Below are 24,393 nucleotides of genomic sequence, written 5' to 3' on the forward strand. Positions count from 1 at the left end.
TGGGCGGCCGGGCTCCGAGCGCGGCCCGCGGCCCGGGCCGGGTGCTGCAGCCGCGCGTGGCGGCGCCAGGCGCCCGCAGGAGTGCTCGGGGCCCCGGGGCGCCCGGCCCGCGCGGCCACGTGCTCCCCGCCGGATGAGATTGGGAAAGAAAGCGCTAATGGCCAATCTGGTGTTTATTTTGAAACTGCGAACAGTGATTTTTCTCGGGTAAAAAGGCAGTGTCTGCGCACACGCTCGGGTGGGTTTTGAGCAGAGGCTCCGCCAGATGGTGCGAAGCCCTGGGTGCGCTCACGACCGCGCTCGGCCCGGCTCTGCCGCCCGGAACCCGAGCCGGGGGCCGGGGGCCGGGGGCCGCCCGCACCGCCGCCTGCGCCAGCCCCACCGCCGGCCTCGCAGAAAAAGAAAAAAGGGGGGGAAAGGTCACTGGGGGAGGGGCGGGGGGCGGGGGCCGCAAGTTCCCGGCAGAAAAATTCCACGGAAGGGGGAGGGCAGTCCCCTCTCCGGTGCCCTCCCCCCACCGAAAATTATCTGGAAATTACTTCCAACCTCCTCGGGCACTTCTAACACTTTCCTCCACTTCCAGGCGGACAAAGCCCTTTCTCCAGAAAGCCTGAGGCTGCCCTCTGGGAAGAGGGAAGGGTCCCAGCGAGCCCCTCTCCCCCAGACTCCCTCCCGATCTGCTCGGAACCACAGAAGTGTGGGTGTCACCGCAGGCCAGCGGGCCGCCTGGGGCTGCCGGGCGCTTGGCCGAGGCGGACACCAGCACTTCTGAGAGCTCGGCTTGTCCTCCTGTGGATCCCCGTATTTATATGTGATTTATTTTTTATTTTGTAGCACAAACAGAAATCCATAAACTGTCGGTTCAGCGCCATTGACTCTTTGATCAGTTACTGGGCTATTTCTTTCCTCCCCCCCCCCCCATCCCGTCAGTGAGAGGAGATTAAATGCCTTTATTTTCAGCCCTGCTTCTGTTGCAAAGGTACATGGCTAAACGAACAATAAGAATACACTTAAAACGAAGCCGCCTCCTCTAAGCAACAACAGAGAAACTTAGCGCTGCCTACATCAACCTCTTAATTAGAACACTGCGGCTTCCGACAACATTTAGCCCTTATATACAAAGGAAATAAAAGCACCCTGTCAACGAGCAGCCCTAGTTCCAGAGGCTTCTCTGGATCCAAGTGGAATAATTACCGAAGGGCACACGGCCTCCGTCTTTGTCAGAAACACGGTCGTCTACCTGTAAGATCTGTTTCACTCTGAGAGAAAACCACACTGTTTTACCCGGCAGACACTAAAATCCAACCCGCTTGTTGCCTAGGTAAGGACCAACTTTTTAAAGGGGAAGTAAAATCCAAAAACTAATTGCTGTACACAGAGTGGGAAGCAAGCGAGCTGGGCTGCAGGAAGCACCAAGGAGTTCTTTTTCCCTTGGCTCACAATTCTTAAAGTTAGCATCAAAAATGAAGGTGCTACTTTCATTTCTAAGCCCGAAGCCCACCTTGGAAGTATATGTTAAATCAATCTGTTGGAGTGGGTTTACTGTACACATTGAACTTTCCCCTCCCCCAACACTATTTTAAGAAAATGAGGAGGGGGGTAAATTTTTACCAGGACTACACAACAACACACCACCCGGTACAAAACCAGCCAGAGACTGCACAAGGTCAGAAAGCAATGAAGCGCTTTTTCTGCACTTAATCACATTACTGATAGCCAATAGTTATCATCGGAAAAGTTGACCAAGACAGGTTAAATAATTTAATAAGGAACTGCTTGTAATTATGTTATTTACAAGGTATGACAGAGGGTGGGAGAGAGAGCAAAAGCTGCTCCCAGAGCAATGGACGGATGTGGGTGACCTCTGGAGCTGGGAGTTTGAATTATGGAGAGGGGAGGCTGAAAGGTGAAGACGCACTAGCGGAGAACAAGGTGACTTTTCACCCCAACACATTTCACTTTTAAATCCAAATCAACGTCTCGCGTTACTAGACCATCACACTGGAAAGGAGAAAAAAATGAACTAATCAAGTCCAACTCAATGGGCTTTGGAAAGGAGTTAGATGCCTTTGTTATAGGAAAAAAAAAAAAATCAATGAAATGATTCCAAGCAGAGAGAGAAACATTTAAAAATATATACAAGAGAAGTATCCTGAAATTTTTCTGTCAAATATTAATTACCATAACTAAGACAGAATTTTATCCCAATCACACGCCATCTAATGAAAGCATAGATGTCCTGTTCTAACGACAGCATGAACTGTTTTACCCATCGCATCATTTATTCCAATAAATATGGAATTCTCATTAGCATGTCAAGGAAACTAGATGGAAAACAACTCCACCAGTTCGTTTGTCAGTACCCCCATCTCAACCCCAGGACAAGACAGCTGAGCAGCGCGGACTAGTGCAGAGGCTTGAACTTTCTCACCTGTTTGGTCATTGAATCTATGAGGCGAACATACAGATCCTGCTCCGTTCTGACTCCTGCAAAAAACAGGGACAAATTCTCATCAGGATTTTAGCGAGGGCACCTGGGGCACAGGAAGTCGGTAACTCAGGACTGCTGTGGGCAGTGAAGCAGCAAAACTTAGGCGTGCCCCTTAAAAGGCAAGAAAGAGAACCCCAATCACTTCTCCTTCTCTTGGTTTCTTCTCTTAATTAAGAACCTCAAGACTCTTAGGTTTGCACTGAAAGGTGCAACAAATTTGCCAGACTGAGAGCAGGCCTGGGTTGCCACACCGGTGGGCCCATGTGCTCATTTATTTTTTAGAAAACAGAGAGCACCAAATGAGTGAGAGTTTGAACTCTTTCTAATGTCTCTCGAGGATTTTTTTTAAAAAACTCGTGCACAGGAAGTAAGTTATGCTCCCGTTTATGGAGCTTCCCCCATCTCAATAATTAACATTAATTTGCAAAATTGAAAAAAGTCACTTAAAAGTGATGCTCTGCTGAAGCCCATATCGATCCCCCTTTTTACTTTCTGCTTCACGCCCCACCGGTTAATCATGTGAAGTGCCATCGACTTATTGATCGTTTATGTTTTGTTTTCCTCCTATGCCATGAGAAGAATTCGTGTTTACATCCATGTCATTTTAATCTCAAAATCTTTATGTCCTCTAGCCGTCTCGGGAAGGGAGCGCGAGCCCGGGCAGGGGCGGGCAGGCGGCGGCAGCCACTTACCGTTGCTATACAGCAACTGGAGTTTATAGTGGATGCCGTTGTTGGTTTTCTCGTTGTTGGGCTCCTGAAAGGAACGATAAATAATGGCATTTAGCGCGACCGGTGTCCGGCGCGGCCACCGCGCTCCGTCCCCCTCCGCGGCCGAGGCCCCGTGGCCCCACACAGGGCAGGAGTCCTAGCTCGGAGGGGCGCGCTGATGTCACTCCCCTGCTGGGAGCCCGGCGTGCTCCTCGCCCCGAGTGAGTCGGGGGCGCGGGGAAGTTGCGCAGCCCTCGGCGGGCCCGGGCGGCCGCACGTGGCGGCGGCGGGGGCGCCTCGCGAGCGGTGCCCGCCGCCGAGGGGGGCACTCGGGGCCACCGCGCTCGGGCACCGCCTGCCCCCCACTTCTAGAAAGACGGAGCGTGCGGCCGTGTGCTTGCACTTACTTTCTCCTTCTCCACAAAGTCCACGAACGCGGTCCTTTCGATCTCCACCGGCTGCCCCTGCCTGTCGTAGAGCGCCAGCACGAAGTGGAAGAAATTGGACTTCCGGAGGTTGGAAGGCGGCTGCTTCTCGAAGTGCGCCCGCGCCAGCCCCACGCCGCTGCGGGAGGAAAGAGACGGCGGCCCGGTGAGGAGCGCGGCGCCGGCCGGCTGCGGGGACCCGGCCGGGCCGGGGCCAGGGCGCGCGGGGGCGGCCGGTACGTACCTCTGGGCGGCCGTGTTGGCGTCCACCACCCCCGCCGTGTGCATCCACGAGCGCACCGGGTTCATGCCGCTGCCCAGCGGCTCCTCCTTCATGGTCGTCCCCCCGCGCGGAATGTTCTCCTGAATCCCAAACATGAACACTGCTGGCGGCGGCCGCGGCTCCGGCCGAAGGCGCTTCCGCGAGCAGCGGCGCTCGGCGCTCGGCGGCAGGCGGCTGCCCTGGCCGCGCTCGCCCTGCTCGGCGCCTGCGGTCCGGCCCGCCGCCGGCTTCAGCCCGTCCCGGGCAGGCGCGACATACACCAGCGGCCGGGCGCTCCGGACGGCCGGGGGCGCGGGAGCGGCGGCGCTTCGGAGGAGCGGGACGCGGTGGCCGCGGTGGCCGCGGATGCGGTGGTGGTGGCGGCGGTGGTTTGCAGGCGCGCTCAACGTGGTGTCATCCTAGCCAGGCGGCGTCCGCGGCTGCAGGACACGGCGGGATCGCCCGCTTCTGGCGCGGCCCGCCTGCTCCAAAGACAAATAAACGGGGCAGTGAGCGCCGCGGCGCAGTCCCGGGCGCAGGCGGGGCGCGGCGGGGCCTGGAGCGGCGCGCGCAGCGGACGGAGGCGCACAAAACTCAGCCCTCTCTCCCCGAGGAATGGACCCTTTCCCGGGAGCCAAAACTCGAAGCCCCCGGGAGCGGCGCTGTCAGAGGGTGACGTCGGGGGGCGGCGCCTGCGCCATATATGGGAGCGGCCGCCCCTCGCCGCGCCCCTCGCCGCCGCCGCCGCCGCCGCGCTCGCTGACTGACTGCCTGACGGCGCCGCGAGCCGGCCCGAGCCCCGCGAGCCCCGCGAGCCCCGCCGCCGCCGAGCGCCGCCGCCGCCGCCCCCAGCCACGCTCCGCGGCTCTTCGCGCCCACCCGCAGCCCAGAAGTTACTACTCGCCCGAACAAATCTCGAAATGAAACAAACGGCCTCTGCACGACTGCTGCTCGGCCCCCTGAATACCTCCTCCCCAAATCAGCCACACGGTCAAAACACTGTAGGGAGGAGGGGGTAAACTGCCCAGACGCCCCCAAGTTGCCCAAACGCACGCAACAAACGCAAAGGGCCTCAGCTCGCCCTGGGGCGGCCCAAAGGGGGAAAAGTGGGAAGAAGCACGCAGGCCGCAGGGAGGGGGCTGAAGGGGCAAGCAACCGACTGGGGATGGGGGGGGGGCGGTGGAGAGGGCAGGGCTCCCTCGCCAAGGCGGGGCGCGCAGCCCAGCCTGGTTTCTAAACAGACCTAAGGCTGCTGGGGGGCCGGTCTGCCCCGGTCTGGGCCTCGCCGGGCGCCGGTGTTTTCTGCCCTGGCGGAGGCCGCCGAGGGCCGGGCTGAGGACCCACGTCGGAGGCGGGCCCTGCCAGATGCTCTCTCTTTCCCGGCGGCCACGGGAGACCCGGTCCCCCGGCCTGTGCTTAAACGCGGCGAGTGACAAAGAAGGCTCCGGGCTCTCCGGACGGACAGGAAGCGCGCCCGGCCTCTCCGGCGACCCGGAGCCGGGGGTCCGGCTGCGCGCCCTGCTCGGTAGCTAGACCTCCCCGGCGCCAGCCTCTCTAAAAGCCGAGCGGACGCCGCGGGCGCTGGGGTCCTGCCCTCAGTGCCGCCGGGCCCGGGTGAGCGCGCGGCGCGCAGCTTCCCGACCTGGTTTCGAGGAATCGGGAGGGCAGCAGGGCACGGGCAACGCGTGGGCCCGGCGGCAGAGCTCCTGCAGCGGGGACTCGGAACCCAGGCGCGCTGCCCGCCCAAAGGACGTCTGCACGACACGGAGCAGAGACCCAGGGGACGCCCAGGAGCTGTCCCGGCACTTCCCTGCCAAGAGAAAGCAGGCCCTTTCGATTAAAACAAAACCAAAACAGGTTTCAGGGTGCAAGTGTGTCGCAGGGCACCCTTTTCCTGGCCGGTATGGGGTGGCACTCTCTTTTTCCATGAATTGGCAGTGTGTGTACGTTAATATTTTAATTATTCGGGAAAAATCAAAGTCCGATTCACGTTATCTGGGGACCCCCACGCCTCTTGGAAGGGGTTAGGTGAAAAAAAAAAGATGTGTTGGAAAGCAATCTATTTTGCTGGTGTTGGGGGTTAATGACTATTGCCAAAGATAAGTGAATTATCAAAGCTGTTGCGCCAGTCCCATCTCAAAATCCATTACGGTGCCGGCCGTCTAATTAAATACGTAAGTATAATAAAATCATATTTTATGACTATTTGAGGGTAATGAGATTAGTCTTTAGAAGCGATCGCCACATATTAAAGATGCCACTGTCTATAGAATGTTAATAACCTTAAATCAAAGTGTATGGAAACTATTCACGATAAATTAAAAGAAAATTTCTGTATTCCTAGTAAGCCCAGAGCTTTCCACCTACCTCAGACTGAGTGGGGAAAGGAACACTTTCTTCATGGAGGGACGACGCAAAATAAAGTTGGCCATCGGTGTAGGGTGGGGTTGAGAAATTGCTTTGTGTCTGCGTGTTTAGCTGCTTCGGGGGCTCACGCAGGGCGAGCGGCCAGGCAAACGTTATTGTCAGAATATGCAAAGTGCCTTTTCGGGAAAGATGAAGTTGGAAATAGGAAACAATGCTTCCTTTGTAGCACACTTCCTAAAATGCCCAGCCCGCCTTGGAGGTGCCCCCTTCCTTGCACTAACGAAAGTATCATGCTTAAAATCATTTACAGTATCTTTAATTCAGATTACACGCGCCAAGGCGATTTAAATCTGATTACCAAATTAGAAGGTTTAAAAACAAATCCTTCTAAATCTGATACTGTTGACTAAAGAGGGGAAAGAAGTTCTATAAGCCCATCACATAAGGTAACGATCCTGCCCCAGAAAGAAAAGGGGTTTTAAACCTTTTTGACAACAAATGCAGCTGCCCCACTATTTTGGACGATATTAAGCGAAAATGAATGCAAATCTGTGTTCAGCAGCCATCTGGCCCGAAATGGGGGAATCAGCTGCTCTCACAACAGGCTCGGAGGCTGAATCCATTTCAGCTCATTTTCTAGATCATCTGGTCCCGCACCCAAAGCGTGGAAAATACGGTCTTTATCATTCACCAACTTTATCTTTTTTGTCACTCCACTGCTGTCTCTGAGCTGCGGGCACAAGGACTGCCCGACCGGGCCGGGTCTCCACCCTGGCCTGCTGGGGAGCAGCCTGGGAGGGCAACCCCTCACCCCCCCCACCTCACCCTACCCCAGATTTTCGCTTTAAAGAGGGGGGAACAGCAGCGGAGAGGAGACAGGGACAGTGCACCCAGGCTGGGGAGGAGGAAGGGGACTGCAGGTCAATTCCTGGATGCCCTGAGAGATGCTGGGAGCGCTTCCCAGCGCCGGCCTCCTCCCTCTGGAGTCCTGCTCCCGCCTCTCCCCCTTTCTGGGGACCTAGGGGCTCTCAGCGCCCAGGAAGGGGAAGCAGGGGGGTGGGGAGTGGAGGGGAGGTGGAGAGACAGGCTGACACTTTGGAAGTTGCGCAGGCAGGGCCGCTGGTCCAGCCTCCGCTCCCAGAGCGCTCCCAGGGGCCAGACAGACGCCCAGGGGCCGGTCCGGGCGGGGCCTGACCTTCGTTGGGAACCCCGCGGGCCGCGACGGCGAAGGCGACCGCTCAGGGCCCCGCGCTCAACGCGATTTGCACGGGTGGCCCTTGCGCCGCCGCCGCCTCTCCGCCGCCGCCGCCGCCGCCTCCTCGGAGGGTGGGAAGTATTCCTTTTGTGCGGATTTACGGGGAGAGGCTTCAATGAGCCCCCTCACATTTGCATTTAAATAGCGGCATCAAGCGCTTCGCGTGCCACACACCAGTGGGCTCCCAGATGTCACGCCGGAGTCAGATGGCCAGTGCCCAGCTGTCCTCCCCACGTCGTGCCGGGGCAGCCAGTGACCTTAAAGAGACAGCGCCCGCCGCCCCTGGAGCCCTGTTCGGGGAGCGGCGTGCAGAGCGCAGGGCAGAGGCGGCGCTTGGCCGCTGACCCGCGGCACCACCCGAGGCCCAGCCGGGCGGTACGACCGACCGGGCAGCGTCCGCACCCAGGCCCAGCCCGGCTTCCCTGCTGGCCGTGCAGCGCCCAGTGCCCCGGCCGCCGCGCGCGCCCAGCCCCCCAGCCCGCGTCCCCTACCCCCTCGGGGAGGGCGAGGAGCCGTTCCGCGAGCGCCAGGCGCGAGCGTCCCCCTGGTACCTCCCCAGTCCCGGGACCTCCACTGTTGCGTGGTGCAAGGCCTGGAGAGCGGGAGGCGAGCTGGTGCCAGTCTCAGAGTCATCCAGAAACTTGGACCAAGTTGGGGTCCCAGGGAGCGAGGCCAGCCGCGGAGCCCGCACCGGCCCAACGCTCAGGGTACTTTGTGAACACCCCATCTCACTCGCGGCCCACTCCGGGGAGCCAGCCGACCTCCCTACCAGCCTTCCAAAGAGTAATAAACTGCATTTCCGGCGTTGAGAAGCCCGGGCACTGTGTTCCTGGAAGCCGAGCCCCCTGAGGCATCGGGGACGCGCGGGCGCGTCCAGGCGCGGCGCCCTCGAAGGGCTCGTGGCCTCAGGCCCAGGCTGCGCGCCATGACACTCAGCCCTCGAGAAAGGGTGAGAAGCCAATGCGCCAAAGGCCCGCAGTTCGCGTTCCCGCCGCCAGTGCCGAGTTGCAGGCGCGGCCCGCCCCCACGTCCTCCGCGCCCGGAGGTCACGCTCAGCCTGCACCCGCTACCCGGCCTCCAGCCCTACTCCGGCTCCGGCTCCGGCTCAGGACCCGGCGCTGCGCACAGGCAGGGGCCTGGGAAAGAACCCGAAATTGGAGAGCCAGACAGACCTTGGGCCCCGGCGGGAAGGAGGCCACAGGGGCCGGGAGGGCCAGAGAATAGGGAAATCCTGGGAAGACACACCTGGAAAGTACCGTGAACTGCGGGATAGGGTGGAACAGCCATGCACTCGCAGACCCTGCCCACCGCGAGTCAGTGTCACGCGGCCCCTGAGTGCGTCCAGGGCTGGGACTTGTGCTGCGGGGTCACTCTCACCGGTGGGCCGCGGGAGGCCGGGGAGGCAAGGCCTCCCGTCTCGGGCCACCCCATCCTATTAAACTGCGCACAAAGGAGGCCGGGCCAGGTTTGGGTGGGTTTTCCAGGGCCAGAGAGAGCGCCTTCGCCATCTCAGGGCAGAGACAGAAGCCGCGGGGCCCTCAGGAGTCATGTGGAGAACTGAATCCAAGCCAGGCCGCGCATCCCGCCTGCCCTCGGAGGCAAGTAACTGGGCACCTCTCCCAGGACACACGGGGCGCCCCAACGGGTTCCTCTTGCCTCTGCTAGAAGGGGGGAGGCCTGGCTGGATTCACAGGTAAAAAGTGAACACTGAAGGGTCTCAGACCCCGGTTCTCTGCATCACCCCCCGCCCCATTCGTCATCCTGTAAGGTTAACGTTGGTGAAGCCCGACCCCTGAGTACCGAAAAAGGCTCAATTCTCCAAGCTAGAATATGCAGGCGCCTCCTGTCTAAGCGGCCAAGTTTGACAAACAGCGCCTCCTGGGGTGGGGAGAGCAGTGTCGCCGCGCAGCCGAGAGCCAAGCCGCCGAGGCTTCCACCTACCCCAGGGCAGGTGGCTGCCGAGGCTCCCTGCCCGGCCTACCAGCTGCGCCGCGGCTCCTGCGCATCCCGCGCACTAGGCCCCGCTGACCCCGTGAACCTAGGAGCGCGCGGAAACGTCCACCCAACGCCTGGTCCTGACTGCCGCCCACGTGTGTCTGCAAAATCCAGGCCGAGCCCGGCACCCGCGCCAAGGCCAGGGCCATGAGCGCCGCGCCCACGCCCTTGCTGACGAGAAACTTGCGCTCCAAGTGCCCAACCCGCGGGGGACAGCGGATGCGACCCGGAATTCTCTCGACCCTCCCTGGAAAACCCAGCGCTCTCCAAGCTGGGCGGAAAACGCCGGGGCGCACCTCGGTTCCTGCTGCGTGCGAAATTAGAAAGGAAACAGTTAATTACTGTCTCCTTGTCCTGACTTTTCTCTGGTTCCTTCGGTCACTTTGGCTGACCCCACCATTCTGAATCTGCCCTGGGGGCTCTTCAGCCACAGCGAGAATCCCAAATCAAACACTCGCATTCTGCGAGCTGGGTTTCTCCCAACGCACCTTGCAATCTTAAAGGCTGCCTTTCCGCAAAAAGCTTGGGAGGAGCACCTGAGCTGGGAAAGACAACTGGCGCGTGGCGGGGTCCCTCGGACCCGAAAAGGCGCAGCGATTTAACGAGCTGGAGTTTCCGGAGCTGCGTTCAGCGGCGCCCTAAGGCAGTCGGGCAGGATGCGCGGGAGCCAGCGCCCAGGACGTGGATTCCGCGCCCACCCGCCCCCGCCAGTTTACAAAGCAAACTTTCCCCTGAGTAGTTTCTAGATCCAACGGCGCACAGAGTGCGCCAATCAACACCTACACAGACCCAAACTGTAGAAACACGGATCGATCAGATAATTTCAAATATTATAATTGGCTTTAATTAAACACACTGCGTTCTAATTAACTCTGAAATTTTAGCATGCTTTGGGACACTGGTGTCTGATTTGATATTGTCAGTCCAGATGTCCTAATAAAATTCAATCTTCCACTCAAGACTTCAATATTCACTAAGAACAAAATGCAAATTAAATGTAAAACCTAAAGTATCGCCAAAGGTATAATCAAGAAAGGTGTCTCAAAACTTCTCACTTTTTATTACGCAGTAGTTAAAAAATGCAGATTACATCCTAACAAGACCTCTCCAGCACACCATAAATCTTAACTCTTTCCTGGGAGGGGGTGGGGTGCCCTGCCACTGGCTTAAATGAAAAGGAGGGGGATAACCAGACCCCATAAAAGAATTGAATACCCTCATCTGAAAGCTAACGGAGCGCAAAAGTTCGCCAATGAAATTCTGGCTTGAAATGGGTTTGCCAAAACCGGCAAAGGAGTTGGGGTGGTAGAGAGCCAAGGGCTGGGGGTGGACGGATTGGCATGGGATTGACGTCCTCCTCAGCAGCGACAGTCGCCCACTCCTCGGCCGCACCTTAACGGGGTGTGTACACATCCGTTCCTGTGCGCAAAAATGGGTTGGTGGGTGACAGCTGCCTGGCCTGGTCAGTCCGCCCGGGTAATTATCTCAGCTGTAGGGACCGCGACGACGAGGCTGGGAGGGATGGGGGAGCACACTACCCTTGGACAGAAATGTGTCAACCCCTCCTCCCTTCCCGCCTGCACAAACCCTTTCACCCACGTTCGCGCGATTTCTAAGGGATCCAAGCTGGCGGACGGTATTGGGCAGCGCGCGGCAGCGGGACGGCCCCTCCGGGTAAACCGGGCGCAGGCCATGCGGGGGATGCGCCTTTGGTGACACATTTGGCCGCGACGTGATTCTTTACCAATCCGAGGGTCTGCTAAATTTACAGCCCAGAATGAGCCCTGTTAAAAGGAAGCTATTCTCACATTAAACATGTGTATGTTTTCCATACTAATGGAGTCACTTAAAGCTGTTGCTAATTTAACTTTTTAAAAAGGCCACACTGTGGAAATTTGCATTTTCTTTAGGATATTGAAATGAAGAGAAAACTGCTGGGCGGCGAGGCTGCCCGGGGCATAGCTAGGGGCCATGCAGAAATAAAAACAGATAAAGAAAAGAAGAAAGAAAGAAACCCGCTTCTCTTCTAGACTATTAATAAGCAATTTGTCCCGCTGAAATTTACATTGCAAAGCGGAGCGCGCCGGCAGCCGAGGCGGCTGGGCTGGCGCGGGCTCGGGCGGTGCACCCAAGGCGGGGCGGGGCAGCCCCTGGGCCGTCCTGGCCGCCCCCGGGGGTGATCTACGGGCAGCCTTGAACTTGGTGTCCTTGCCGCCGCACCACCGACCTTCGCCCGCATCCACGCGTGTCTGCGCGCCGGTGCCCCGCCTGGGCCGCGCGCCCGGAGAGCGAGGACTAGGGCTGCGCGGTCGCCGCCAGGCCCGCCGCAGCCAGGCTGGGGGCTCTCGAAGAGAACCCCTCCGCTCGCAGGAAGGTCCCGGGCTCACTGACCCCCACCGCCCCCCAAACGCTGACCAGGCCTTAAATTTAAAATGCCAACAGTAAGCTTCATTTTTTTCCTGCAGAGCCGTGCTGCCCTGGCCCAAGTCAGCTGCAAGTGCGGAGCCCCGCGCTCCGCGCCCACCCCGCGCCCCCGCCCGCTCCCCCGCCCGCGCGCGCCCGGCGCAGCGCGGCTCCCGAACCTAGCGTGGGGCCAGGGCGCCATCTACGGGCGCCGCGCGGCTCCGGGCGCCGCCGCCGCCTCCCGCGGGCCTTCCAGAGCCCGCTCCTCCTCCCGCCGCCGCCCGCGCTCGCCCCGCGCCGGCTCCGCCAGGCCTGCCACTTACCGCAATTACGCGACGCTCCCCGTGCCGTTTCGCTTATGAAACACGGATTGCTAGTCATGCGAACTTGTAAGCACTATATTAAAACTTTCGAAATGAAGGCGCTCTCAGATTTTTAGGCACGATTAAAAGATATGAAATGTAGAGATAATGCAATTTGATTTGTTAGTCTAACTGCGCTTTGAGACTTGATGTCCCCAAGGACCAGGCGAGTTTTCCCCTTTATTTATTTTTATTAAAACATCAATCTACGCTGGAGCTGGGTGAACTCGGTTTCACCTGGAGAACATAAAATTCTCCATACCAGAGAAATAAGCACCTTTCATAAATCAGCGGTATTCCTGACACATCGATCAATTTTTGGTTGTTAATCCGAAAGGAGGAGTTTTAATTGCTTCCTGCGTTCTCTTCCAGGCACCTCGGCATTTCGACCTTTCCCTTCCTCCCTCCAAGGGTCTCACTTTTGTATGGAGGGGAGGGGCGGGGATTGAAAAATCCCGGGCCCTTCTACTAAACCCCGGGAACCCCCGATCTCTGCCTGCGCCCGCGCGCGCCTCCCCCGCGCCGAGGGCCCTCCGCCCGCGCTCACCTCCCCGCTGTCGGGCCAGGAGGAGCGCGGGCAGAGCCCCCCCGGGCCCGAGGGGCTGCCCAGGCAGTGCTTGCCGGCCGACAAAACGCTACCAGGACGCGGCGCAAAAGTTCGCCGCAAGGCCAGGCCCGGAGCGCCGCCCAAGGTCCCGGGCTCCCGCAGCCCCAACCGCGCCGCGCGCGCCTCCGCCAATGCCCCCGACCGCGCCCCCCGCGGGCGAGCAGAGCGCACCCGGGAGGGGGGATGGCGCAGCCGGCGCAGCCTGGCCCCCCTGCGCCCAGCGCCCGGCCCGCGGCGCGCCAAGTTCAACTTTGGTGGCCGGCGGCCTCTGGGGGCCACGGGCTGGGGCCGGGAGCCCCGACGGGACCGCGCGCAGTCCCCGCGCGCTTACCTGCGCCGCTCGTTCGACGGGCGTCGCGGGGCGCCCTGGCCGCGAGGTGGCGGCGGCGCCAGCTGCGGGCCGGGAGGGTGTGCGGCCCGGCGCCTTCCCACGTTCCCACTTCCCACCCTCCCGGGAGAGCCCACGGGCCCGGCCGCGAGCGCGTCAGTGCGCACGCGCCGCGCTGCCTTCCACGGCGGGAGGCGGCGGCGCGGCGGGCGGGGGCCGGGCGGGGGCGCGAGAAGGTGCCCGCAGGGGGCCCCGCGGCCCGCAGCTGCGCCCCACTCTTGCCACCGTGAGAAGGGACCTCCAGGGCGCCCCACTGGGCCGGGCGCGGGGCCCCCACGGGGAGGCCTTTCGCTAGGACCGGAGCCCCGCTCCTTCTTCCAGGGCCCAATGGCTTTGGTGACCCCTGGCCAAGAGAGCGCGCCAAACCCGGGGAGTGGCTCCCGGCGTAGACACCTGTCCCTAAGCGCGTATCCCGGGCTCGGGTTGGCCCGAAGCCGTCGGTGTAGACTCGCGCACTCTCCCAAACAGAGGATGGCGCGGGTCCGCCTGGGCCTTTCTGGTAATGCTGGGGGAGGGGACAGCTTCCTTGGAGTCTGGATGCTAATAATCTAGTGGGAAGCGCTCAACTGCCAGGCGGTTACAGTGAAATGGGGCCAGGCAAGGGCTCTCCCACAAAGAGAGGAGGGCTGGGATTCTCCCGATAAAGCCACTGTGCAAAAGAACAGAATAGATACCTGGTCCCATGAGCTGAGTGTGGCGTTCAGGGCAACGTCAGCTGACTCCGCCGCCCCTGGGAGAGAATGAGGCCAAGCGGCCTTGACCACCACACTCTGCCTTTGGTGTCACCCAGGAAATGACCAGATGTGGGACCTTTGCCATTAACATCTGGAGCTGCTGCTGAAGGCAAGAACAGGGGTCCGGCGGGTGTGTGTCCGCATCCCTGACCCGCTGGCTGGCTGGCCCTTGGGTTGGAAGAAGCTGACTTTTAACCAAGGTGGCTGGCTCCAGGCCCTGTGTCCCTACAGTGACTGCTTATTTTTATAGTATGCCCCTTTGCTGAGAACCTAGTACTATCTCCTACTAATTCTTATCTACCTGCTTCCTCAAGACTTAAGTGCAATGTAGATCCCCAGATAAAGACGACTTTCGTGTAGCCAAGCTTGTCTTCAAAAACAGAAAGCACCAGCGGGTCAGAATTGGACTTTCACCATCAACAATGCATTGCTTTTTCTCCCCTGTTTCTTGCTCCTAGATTTGTTTTGTTCTCTTTATTTCAACCTTTTGTAGTGAAAGTTGAATGTGCTGAATCATGAAATCTTACTGGAAGGGAAAAGTTATTTTTGGCCATTTATTTAGTAAAAAGCACTCTAGAGAATGCAACCCAGAAATGTACTTTATTATGATAGCTTAATGTAAGAAAAGAACTAAATAAGGAATATTTCCCCTTTGTCATCTTCACTTGGGAATCATTTTTAATGTGAGCCAGCATGAAACCATTTAAGCAATATGGAATATTTTAAGATATAAAATTACCCATGTTTTTAATAGCAGCTCACATGTATTGAATGTTATGTGCTGGGCACCCAAGACAGGTGGGAAAGTTAAAGGACATGTCCTGGTCATACTACGAGGAAGCTGGGACTCCAACCCCACTGCTGGACCCCTGCTGGACTCCAGCCATTACGTGGTTCAGCCACATGTGGCTTCAGAGGCGAAGGATGGGGAGGTTAGATGTCTTAAAGTCACTTTGCATGCATGGAGCCCTGAAATGGCCTTTGCTAAGTGTGCCCAGATAGGATGTGGAATGACAAGAAGGAGGCTAAGGGGATGGGTAGGATCCCTCTAATGTTGGGTTGGTGACCCTTCCTTCTCCAACCCTCCTCCTCTGCAATCTTACCTGCCCTCCAAAGGTGCCATCCTGGGCCTCCTTTCTCCAAATGCTCCTAGAGAATGGAGACCTGGCCTTACTCTTGGTAGATCCTCGAGGATTTCTTTTTCTTTTCCTTTTTTTTTTTTTTTTTACGGGAATGAGAAATGAATGGAGAACATTTAGTCATGTAGGTAGTTGTTCCTGATCAAAGGCCTGGGAGAGGAATGGCACTGGTCACATAAGTTCATGAAGGAAATGACATAATCAGATGGGACAGTTTGAGAAAACCCATCACTTTTATGGGAAAGAGCTTGGCCATTGACCCGTTGACAGGAGACCAATGACCATACCTCCATATACAAATAACAGCACACAGTTATCCTTTAGTAGGAATAATCACTGACTTTCTCCATGCCTCACTTATGGAATACAGTGATTGCTGCCCCCTTCGCTGCCCTCCTTTGTCCCACAAATATTCATGTAGGCTGGGTCAGGCTGTGCTCAGTAGTGAGCAAGGCCCTGCTCTCATGGTGCTTGAGGTCCAGCCTGTGGAGTGCGAGGACTCAGCTTTGAGATGTTTGCAGCAGGAAAGGCTTCGGTACATCTAACAGGCACATAAAAATCAATGTCCATCTCATCTGTCATTGTCCACATGTGTATGATCTGTCACTGGCCTCTGTACCCAGAAACAAATTCACAAACATCAGTATTCAAATCTGTTTCAATATTTACTTTTATCTCTTTGTCCATAAGAAGCAATGTGCCTTGTGGTCCCTACTATCCAGCCAACATTTTAAGTGTGAAGCGAGGTGGGACTTTCCCAATGCCAAATTAGCACTAGCCCAAGGGTGCAGAGGAATGGAGGGGCCCCAGTGCAGAAATTCAGCAGAGGTGAAACTTGGTCACCTAATCCAGAAGTGAGAACTTAATCCTGGGCATTTTCAGAGGACAAAAGGTTTCAGCAATTCTTTGCTTTATTTGCTGACCTACTGTATGAAACACATCTGTACATGGATTCCCCCTGTGGGAAACTCCTGAACTTGGGACTCACCCATTCTCTTCATCTGGTTGATGAGTTCTTAGCAAGGAGCTGGACACAGCATGCGGGATCAGCAAATAATTGTTGAATTCATACAGATGTGATTCAACCTTAGAGACTTGGTATTGTGGAAAGTTTCACACACACACCCAAGTTGGATAGACCAGGAAGACAAAATTGGCTCTTCTGCTCAGAACATTGTAGTCCCTCCACATTTCTTCTTGCCTATAAGGAAAAAAATATTTTAATTAAAATGGCAACTGATTTGGTCAAATATGCCATGACCTGCTTCGTGACATTTATGCTCTTGCATCCCAGTGGAGTAACCTGGGTGAGAGTAACAAAGGAAACCACCCGCTGTCCACAGAAGACAGCCAGGAAAAGCCACTTGTGGGATGCGGGTGGGGGTGGGAAGTGAGACCTGGGCAGTGGCGAGCAGCCATCCATGTGATAACAAGCCAGGCCAGGGGTGATGGGAACCAGCTTCCTAGGGCCTTTTGTGTTGGCCTGGGATGGTGGTTCCAGGATGAGACCCACCCTTCCAGTTTGTGGAGATGGCAGACTGCTTTCCCGAGACTCGATTCAAGCAACTCGATTCAAGACTGTTTGCAAGGTGTGAAGGGAGGCATTCGGAGTGACCCTGCAAGACACCCTGACCCTCCGTGGCCCCCACCACTGGCGTTCAAGGGAATATGATGGCAGTTCTGTCCTACAATCATTCATGAAGAGAAATCCTAGGGTTGTTCTAGGCCCATAAAACATAATATTTGAGAAAGAAAGACTGAGATGCATATGTTGATGGGGAAAAAAAATCCTGTGATCATTGAGGCCTGTTTTCACCCTAACATATGTATATCCAACTCTTTATTTTTTCAGTATAGGCCTCTGTATTTTCATTTCTCATTCTTCTATTGACCTAAAGCCTTGAAAGTCAACTCTTTTAAACCTATGACATGTGAATTACACCTCAGTTCAGAAGAACACTTTAATCTAAATACAGCAGCTGGTGCACGAAATGGTTGCCTGAGGCAGGGACTTGCATGCAGGTAGTTCGCCCAGAAGAGCTGGGAAGGGAGAAGGGAGGCAGGGAGGATATGGAGGCTAAGCAGAAGATGGCCTGACTGTGTGACCCTGCAGACCCTCCCATCACAAAGTGGAGCCAATCCCCTTGCCCACCCTTTGATTTTGAGTTGGGCTGCATGACTTGCCTCGGCCTCTGGAGGTTAGCCATTGTGTGGGATGTCCCCACTTCTGCTTTTCGTGCCTCTGTCTTCACTGTAGGAACAGACCCAACCAGCGACTATTATGGAATGGACACGTGGCACGGAGCCCAGTGGCCCCGCCAAGGCCATCCTGGACCAGCCGGCAGCCAGCTGACCCACAACAGGGGAGAGAGCCCACCAGGATCAGCAGAACCATCCAGCCAAACCACGGCAGGTGGCAGATGTGTGAGAGCCCAACCCACACCAGAGTCACCTCTCTGCTGTGGCGTAGGGTGGCTGGTTATGCAGCATTATGTCGCATAACCCAGAAGATGGCTTCGGTCTGGTCCCTCAAGACACTCAGAGTGTAAGTTAGTCTCACAGTTCTCCTGCCCAAGGTGAGGAAGCAGGCCTTTCAGATTCCTGCAGCCAGTCGTCCCTGGCTAGAAGGCTACCTGGGGAGACATGACTTCTCTGACCCTTCCAACCTGCTCGGCCTGTAGCAAAGCTTCATATTCATTTACACGTTGGAGTCCATTGCAAAATCTACTTGGTAAAGAAGCTCAGATGCTCAAGACCTGGGAAATGAACAGAATTTCTAATATCCAGTGATCATGCCAAGATTGGAGAGGTAGGGCAAGCAGTGTTCTAGCTTTCTTTTCCTGTGCCCATTAAGAAGAGAGAACAAGGGGCACCTGGGTGGCTCAGTCGGTTGCAGAAGCGTCTGCCTTCAACTCAGGTCATGATCCTAGGGTCCTGGGATCGAGCCCCATGTCGGGTTCTCCACTCAGCCAGGAGTGTGCTTCTCCCTCTCTTCCCTGCTTGTGCTCTCTCTTGCTATCTCTGTCGCTATCTCTGTCTCTCTCTCTCAAATAAATAAGTAAAATCTTTTAAAAAAAAAAAAAAAAAGAAGAGAGAACAAGCCATGCACCCAGGACTCAAAGAAAGTGACGTCAGGTGTTCTGGCAAGGACCCAGTCAAGCCCATCCAGACATCTGACCTACAGAACTGTGAGATAGTAAATGGGTGTTTTTTAAACCACTAAATTCTTGGCAATTTATTACAGCAACAACAGACAAGGAACACACCCACCTTTGCTGCCTGGAGGCTGATGCTCATCGCTTAAGCTGTGTGTCGGTCAGTTGGCCGTGGTGGTGCTGCTCACCTTCCCCAGTACAGTCACATAAACAGCAGTCATGCTTCCTCGCACGTGCACCTGCAGGTTTGCTGGGGCAGCTGTGTGATCTGGGCCCTGCTGCTTGCGTACAGCTAGGTGTGGCTTCAGACCACAAGTTCTGTTCAGGTCAGCTCTGCATGTCTCTCATCTTCTGGGACCAGCCAGCCCTGGGCATGTGCTTCTCAGGGAGGGGAAGAATTGGGACAGGAACTGACAGAAGAACCCTGAGAAGCGTGTGTGGACTCCAAGTCCTTTGGTGCTGGAGCCCTGAGAAGGACAGGCACATTCTCCTGGGTCCTGGGCTCCTTTGTCCCTCATCCCATACCCTCCAGTAGGCATACAAAGCCAGCTCTGGCCTTCAGAGGGGCCAACCCCCCAAATGTAGTTTGATCTCTAGAGATGGAGGCCCCTGGCTCTGTCCTGCCTGAACTTGTATCTCCTCTTGCAGCCTGTGACTTCACCCCAGACTTTATTCCTGCACCTTACCTGCAGAGGCCCCCCTCCAGCTGCTAGGCATGCCCCATGAAAGAGAGAAGGACCAGCAAGTGGGCTTGGGGCCAAGGCAGGATGCCCTGCAAGGATGGGCCCCAGAGTAAGCAGGCAGAGCAAAGAGTTTGGCCTCCAAAGAAAGGTCTGGACTTTGTCTTGGTGATAGGACAAAGTGATAGGAGTGTCTTTGTTCTTCATGAGCCCTCACCACATCTGATAGTTTGTGCTAATGGGATGACTAAGGTAGGTGCTGGCTGTGCCAGAAAAAGCAGCCATGGGATTAGAGGGTGGGGGCTGGGGGCCTCAGGGTATCAGCCCAGCCTCTTGGGGGACGGGAGCTGGAGCTGGAGTTGGAGCTGGAGCTGGAGTTCAACCACATGGGCAAATCAATCAATGGAGCATACCTGTGTAATGAAATCTCAATAACAGCTCTGGACACTGAACTCTATGGGCTTCCCTGGTTGGCAGTACTCAGTGCTTGTTGTCACACATTGTGACCGGAGGGGTAACACTGTCCAGGACTCCATGGAGAAAGGAAGACCAAAGCTCTGTGTTTGGATGCCTCCCAGATTCCACTGTATGCACCTTCCCCTTTGGCTGGTTCCACTTTGATGCTTTGCCTGTAATAACTATGGGTATGACAGAGGTTACCATGAAATGAGCAGTATCTCTGACCATAAGGGGCTCCCCTTCCTGATCATGATCCAGGCAGGAGCCATAGGCTATCTCAGCAGAACTGCAGATGGGCTGACTTGTTTTCTGGGGGCTCCTTGGCTCCAGGTTGGCCACAGGCTGCAGCAGACCTAGTCTGGAGGTCTGGAGGCACTGCCAATACCTGGGGAAAAGGCTACCCAGCTGCTGAGCCTTACAGTGAGGGAGGAGATGCACATCAGCCCTATAAGGATGCTATGGATGATGAAGAGGTTGCAAAGGTCGAGAGGAAAGACCCCCCAGCACTCATCCCCATCTGTTCCTCCTGCTGGTTGGAGAACAGCTCCAGACAGGCCCTGTGTGTCTTGTGCTTACTGCTTCCAAACCCCCAGCACCTAGCACAGTGCTGACAGCCTCCAATTCATATACCTTCAATTTAACAACTCTTGACTACCTTAAAAATCCCAAAGAGAGTTCAGATTGGTCTGGGATGGCTCACATAACCAGTCACAAACTAAGTATGGTGATGCCAGGAGGATGGGATCCTTTGCCAGGTCAGCATCCATCCCAAAACTGCCTGGTGAGGAGTGGACCCAAAGGAAAGGATGCAGGGCAACAAGATGAGTCCACCACAGCAACTTGGGGGCCTTGCCCCTCGATGAGCCTTGAGGTATTTTTCAATACAATTCTGTTATTCAGTTCTGGCTACAGCAGCTGCTATGGGGGCATTTTTAGTTGTATTTCTAGGAGAGGCTCTCCCCTTTCATCCTGGTATGGCCCTGTTTCTCCATGGAGTGTGAGTAGAGATGATATGTGTATCCTCTGAGTTGAGCTTTTAGGATGATGTGTGCCTTCTCCAGTCTCTTTGACCTTCCCCTGGCTGGAATCCAAGGTCTCCATGTCTCAGGGGACAGCAGAGCCACAAGCTGGAAGGAGCCTGGGCCTCTAGGTCACCACATGGAGGAAGTTTCCCCACCAAGCAAACCTTCATTGGACTGTTATGTGAGTGAGCAGTAAACTATTTTCAGCTGCTGAAATTTTGGAGCTTAATCATTTACAGCAACTAACTCATGCAATACTCATGGTGATCAGTTTTAATGGCGTAGAGAAAAAGGTGCTACCCTGGGCCAGAAAATTATGCTCTGCAAACCATAATGGCTATCTGTACACTGGGAGTGATCCTGTATGTAACATTACAGTGGTCCCAATCCACAGGGCATAAGGAAAGACTCAGAGGAATGTGTGACTTGGTGTCTATTGGGGGTGGCAGCACAAAGAACAGCAGCTTATTTTTAAAAGTGGAAATTTCTATTGTTTACTTAAAATTACAAATAGTACCTGCATATAATTAACAATTTGGGAATTACAAGAAAATAGGGAGATAAAAAAATGAGTCACTGGTTAACTTTTTGGAGTATTTCCATCCAGTCTTTTCAAAAAGACATTTGGAGATATATGCTTTTCTGTAACCAGGTGCATTTTGTGCACCTAAATTTTTTTCTTAAAAATAATAACAATAAGAAATTTCTGCTTCTGGGAAGATGGAGTAGATGAACTTTTTTCTTTTCCTCCTGCTAGGTACAACTAAAAACCCTGGGCCTTATATGTAAAATATACATGAGAAGACTGAAAAGTGTCAAGGAGAAGAAAGACCAGGTAGGGATCTTGAGACCCAGGGAACTACTTGATGGTGATTTTCCTGCATTTTCTTTTTGCCTCATACATCCCAGTCTTGGAGCTGACAATGTCATCAGTCTAAACATGTCAATGGTACAGATTTTGGGGAAAAAAAAATCCGTGCTCTCTCTAGCCAAAGGACTGGGAAAGCAGCATCCTAATAAGACAGAGAACTTTCAGACTATAATTCTCTATTCCAACCAAACACCACAGACAACTTGTGGCCCAACCCCACTCATGCCAGTAAAGACCAAGTGGGGAGCCTAGACTCCTATCCTCAAGAAGCTGTAAGGAGATGCCCCAACAGGGTGGTGTCAGAGAAAGCCTAGTGGGGATTCGAAGCTTTCACTACCACCCAACAGTAACGAGGCTATGGCCTGCCCCCCATGGTGTAAGTAGAGGCCATATGGGGAACAGTAATGAGACACTCCCACCCATCCAGGGAGGTAGTAGTGGGCATCCAGAACTCCCACCCCTATCCAGCAATAGTGAGGAGTCCCCCCACTGGCTGTGAATGGAGGCTGAGTGGGAAACAAGGACTTCTACCCCATACCTGGTAGCAATGAGGTGATATTTACCCTTTCCCCTGCCAGAGCAATGCCAGAGAAAGCCAACTGGAACAGAAAGTTTAAATAAGGTGCTCAGAACATAATAACCAAAATGTCCAAGTTTCAACTGAAAGTCACTTATCATACCAAGAACCAGGAATTTCTCAAACTGAATGAAAAGAGAACACCAATAGATGCCAACACTGAGATATGGATATGTTAGAATTATCTGGCAGATATTTTAAAGCAGCCATCATAGGAATGCATCAACAAGAAATAATAAATATGCTTGAAACAAATGAAAAGATGGAAAGTATCAGGAAATAAGATAGAAGGTTTCAGCAAAGAAATAGAAGATATAAAGAAGAACCAAATGGGAATTTTAAAAATGAAAACATAACAGATATAAAACACTCAGTGGGTGGGCTCTGCTGCAGCATGGAGGAGTCAGAGGAAGTAATCCATGAACTTGAAGATAGAACAATAAAAACTACTCAATCTAAACAGAGAAAAACAATCTTAGGTGAACAGAGCTTCAGGGACATGTGGAATTATAACAAAAGATCTAACATTCATGTTATTGGAATCCCAGGAGGAAGAGAATGAGGACACAGCTGAAAAAGTACTCAGAAAAATAATGGTTGAAAACTCCCCAAATATGGCAAAAGACATAAACCTAGATTCAACAAACTTAGTGAATCTCAAAGAGGATAAACCCAAAGAAATCCACACCAAGGCTCAACACAGTCAAACCTCTGAAAATTAAAGACTACATATATACATAGTATTTTAGTATATATATGTGTGTGCACATACAAATATATATTTCTACATGTATAGATATCTACATACATATCTACATATATATGTACATACATATCTACATCATACATACATCTACATACATACCTACATATATATATACATATACACATATACACACATATATTATATATTATATATTATATATTATATATTATATATATAAAAAAGTGAGAGACAGAAGACACCTTACCTATAGGGGAAAAGTAATTTTAATGACAATGGATTTCTCATCAGAAGCCACAAGCCAGAAGAAAGTGGCAAAAATTGCTTCTCAAGTGCTGAAAGAAAAGAACTGTAAACCCAGAATCATTCAGTAAAAATGTCCTTCGGGAATAAAAGGGAAATAAAGACATTCCTAGAGAAAAGACAACTAAGAGAATTTTTCACCTGCACACCTACCCCAAAAGGCTAAATGGCTACAGGAAATTCTCTAAACAAGAAACAATAAAAGAAGGAAATTTAGAAGGTACAAGGATAAACATCTAAACACAACAGTTAACTCAAAATGGAATTCTAAAATGTGTTCTGATGAAGAACTTATCAAACTCAACACCCAAAAAACAAATTATCCAGTCAAAAAATGGGCAGAAGAGATGAACAGATATTTCTCCAAAGAAGACATACAAATGGCCAACAGACACATGAAAAATGCTCCACATCACTTGGCATGAGGGAAATACAAATCAAAACTACAATGAGATACCACCTTACACCAGTCAGAATGGCTAAAGTTAACAAGTCAGGAAACAACAAATGTTGGTGAGGATGCAGAGAAAGGGGAACCCTCTTACACTGTTGGTGAGAATGCAAGCTGGTATGGCCACTCTGGAAGACAGTATGGAGGTTCCTCAAAAAGTTGAAAATAGAGCTACCCAGAAATTGCATGACTGGGTATTTACCCCACAGATATAAATGCAGTGATCTGAAGGGGCACCTGCACCCCAATGTTCATAGCAGCAATGTCCACAATAACCAAACTATGGGAAGAGATGAGATGTCCATCGACAGATGAATGGATAAAGAAGATGTGGTTCATATATACAACGGAATATTACTCAGCCATCAGAAAGGATGAATATTTACCATTTGCATAGATGTGGATAGAACTGGAGGGTATTATGCTTAATGAAATAAGTCAATCAGAGAAGGACAATTATCATATGGTTTCACTCACATGTGGAATATAGGAAACAGCACAGAGGATCAGAGGGGAAGGGAGGGAAAATTGAGTGGGAAGTCATCAAAGAGGGAGGAAAACTATGAGAGACTCTTAACTATAGGAAACAAAATGAGGGGTGCTGGAGGGGAGGCGGGTGGGGGGATGGGGTAATTGGGTAATGGACATTAAGGAGGGCACATGATGTGATGAGCACTGGGTGTTATACGCAACTGATAAATTGTTGAACACTACATCTGAGACCAATGATGTGCTATATGTTGGCTAATTGAATTTAAATTAAAAAATAATTTTAAAAATGTGTTCCAGTAACCTACAGGAAGACAGAAGATATAAATAAGGAGAAATAAAAAGCACAGGGAATAAATTGAAAACAAAATGTAAAATGACAGACTAAAGCCCTAACATATAAAAAACTACATTAAATGTAAATGCTCTAAATATACTAATAAAAAGATCGACATTATCAAAGTAGATTTAAAAATATGACTCAATAATACACCATCTACAAGAAACTCATTTCAACTAGGTAA

The 24,393-nt window shown here is 53.6% G+C and overlaps 1 protein-coding gene across 11 annotated transcripts in view; it reads right to left on the minus strand.

Moving 5' to 3' along the window:
- EBF3 (EBF transcription factor 3) overlaps nucleotides 1–4,510 on the minus strand; it is a 117,999-nt gene extending 113,489 nt beyond the window's left edge. For 9 of the 11 annotated variants that reach the window (XM_034986150.1, XM_034986170.1, XM_034986133.1 and 6 more), the window contains exons 1-4: nucleotides 3,871–4,004; nucleotides 3,609–3,765; nucleotides 3,184–3,247; nucleotides 2,432–2,487 (exon numbers count right to left, since the gene is read on the minus strand). In XM_034986150.1, coding sequence (XP_034842041.1) covers nucleotides 2,432–2,487; nucleotides 3,184–3,247; nucleotides 3,609–3,765; nucleotides 3,871–4,004 — 411 coding nt within the window. Of the gene's footprint in view, nucleotides 1–2,431; nucleotides 2,488–3,183; nucleotides 3,248–3,608; nucleotides 3,766–3,870 lie in introns of all 11 variants that reach the window. The other 2 variants (XM_034986141.1, XM_034986226.1) reach the window with 2 other exon arrangements.
- Nucleotides 4,511–24,393: the final 19,883 nt, after the last annotated feature.

Source organism: Mirounga leonina, unplaced genomic scaffold (assembly GCF_011800145.1).
Source record: "Mirounga leonina isolate KUSES-001 unplaced genomic scaffold, KU_Mleo_1.0 Mir_114, whole genome shotgun sequence".
In the NCBI taxonomy this organism is placed as follows: domain Eukaryota; kingdom Metazoa; phylum Chordata; class Mammalia; order Carnivora; family Phocidae; genus Mirounga; species Mirounga leonina.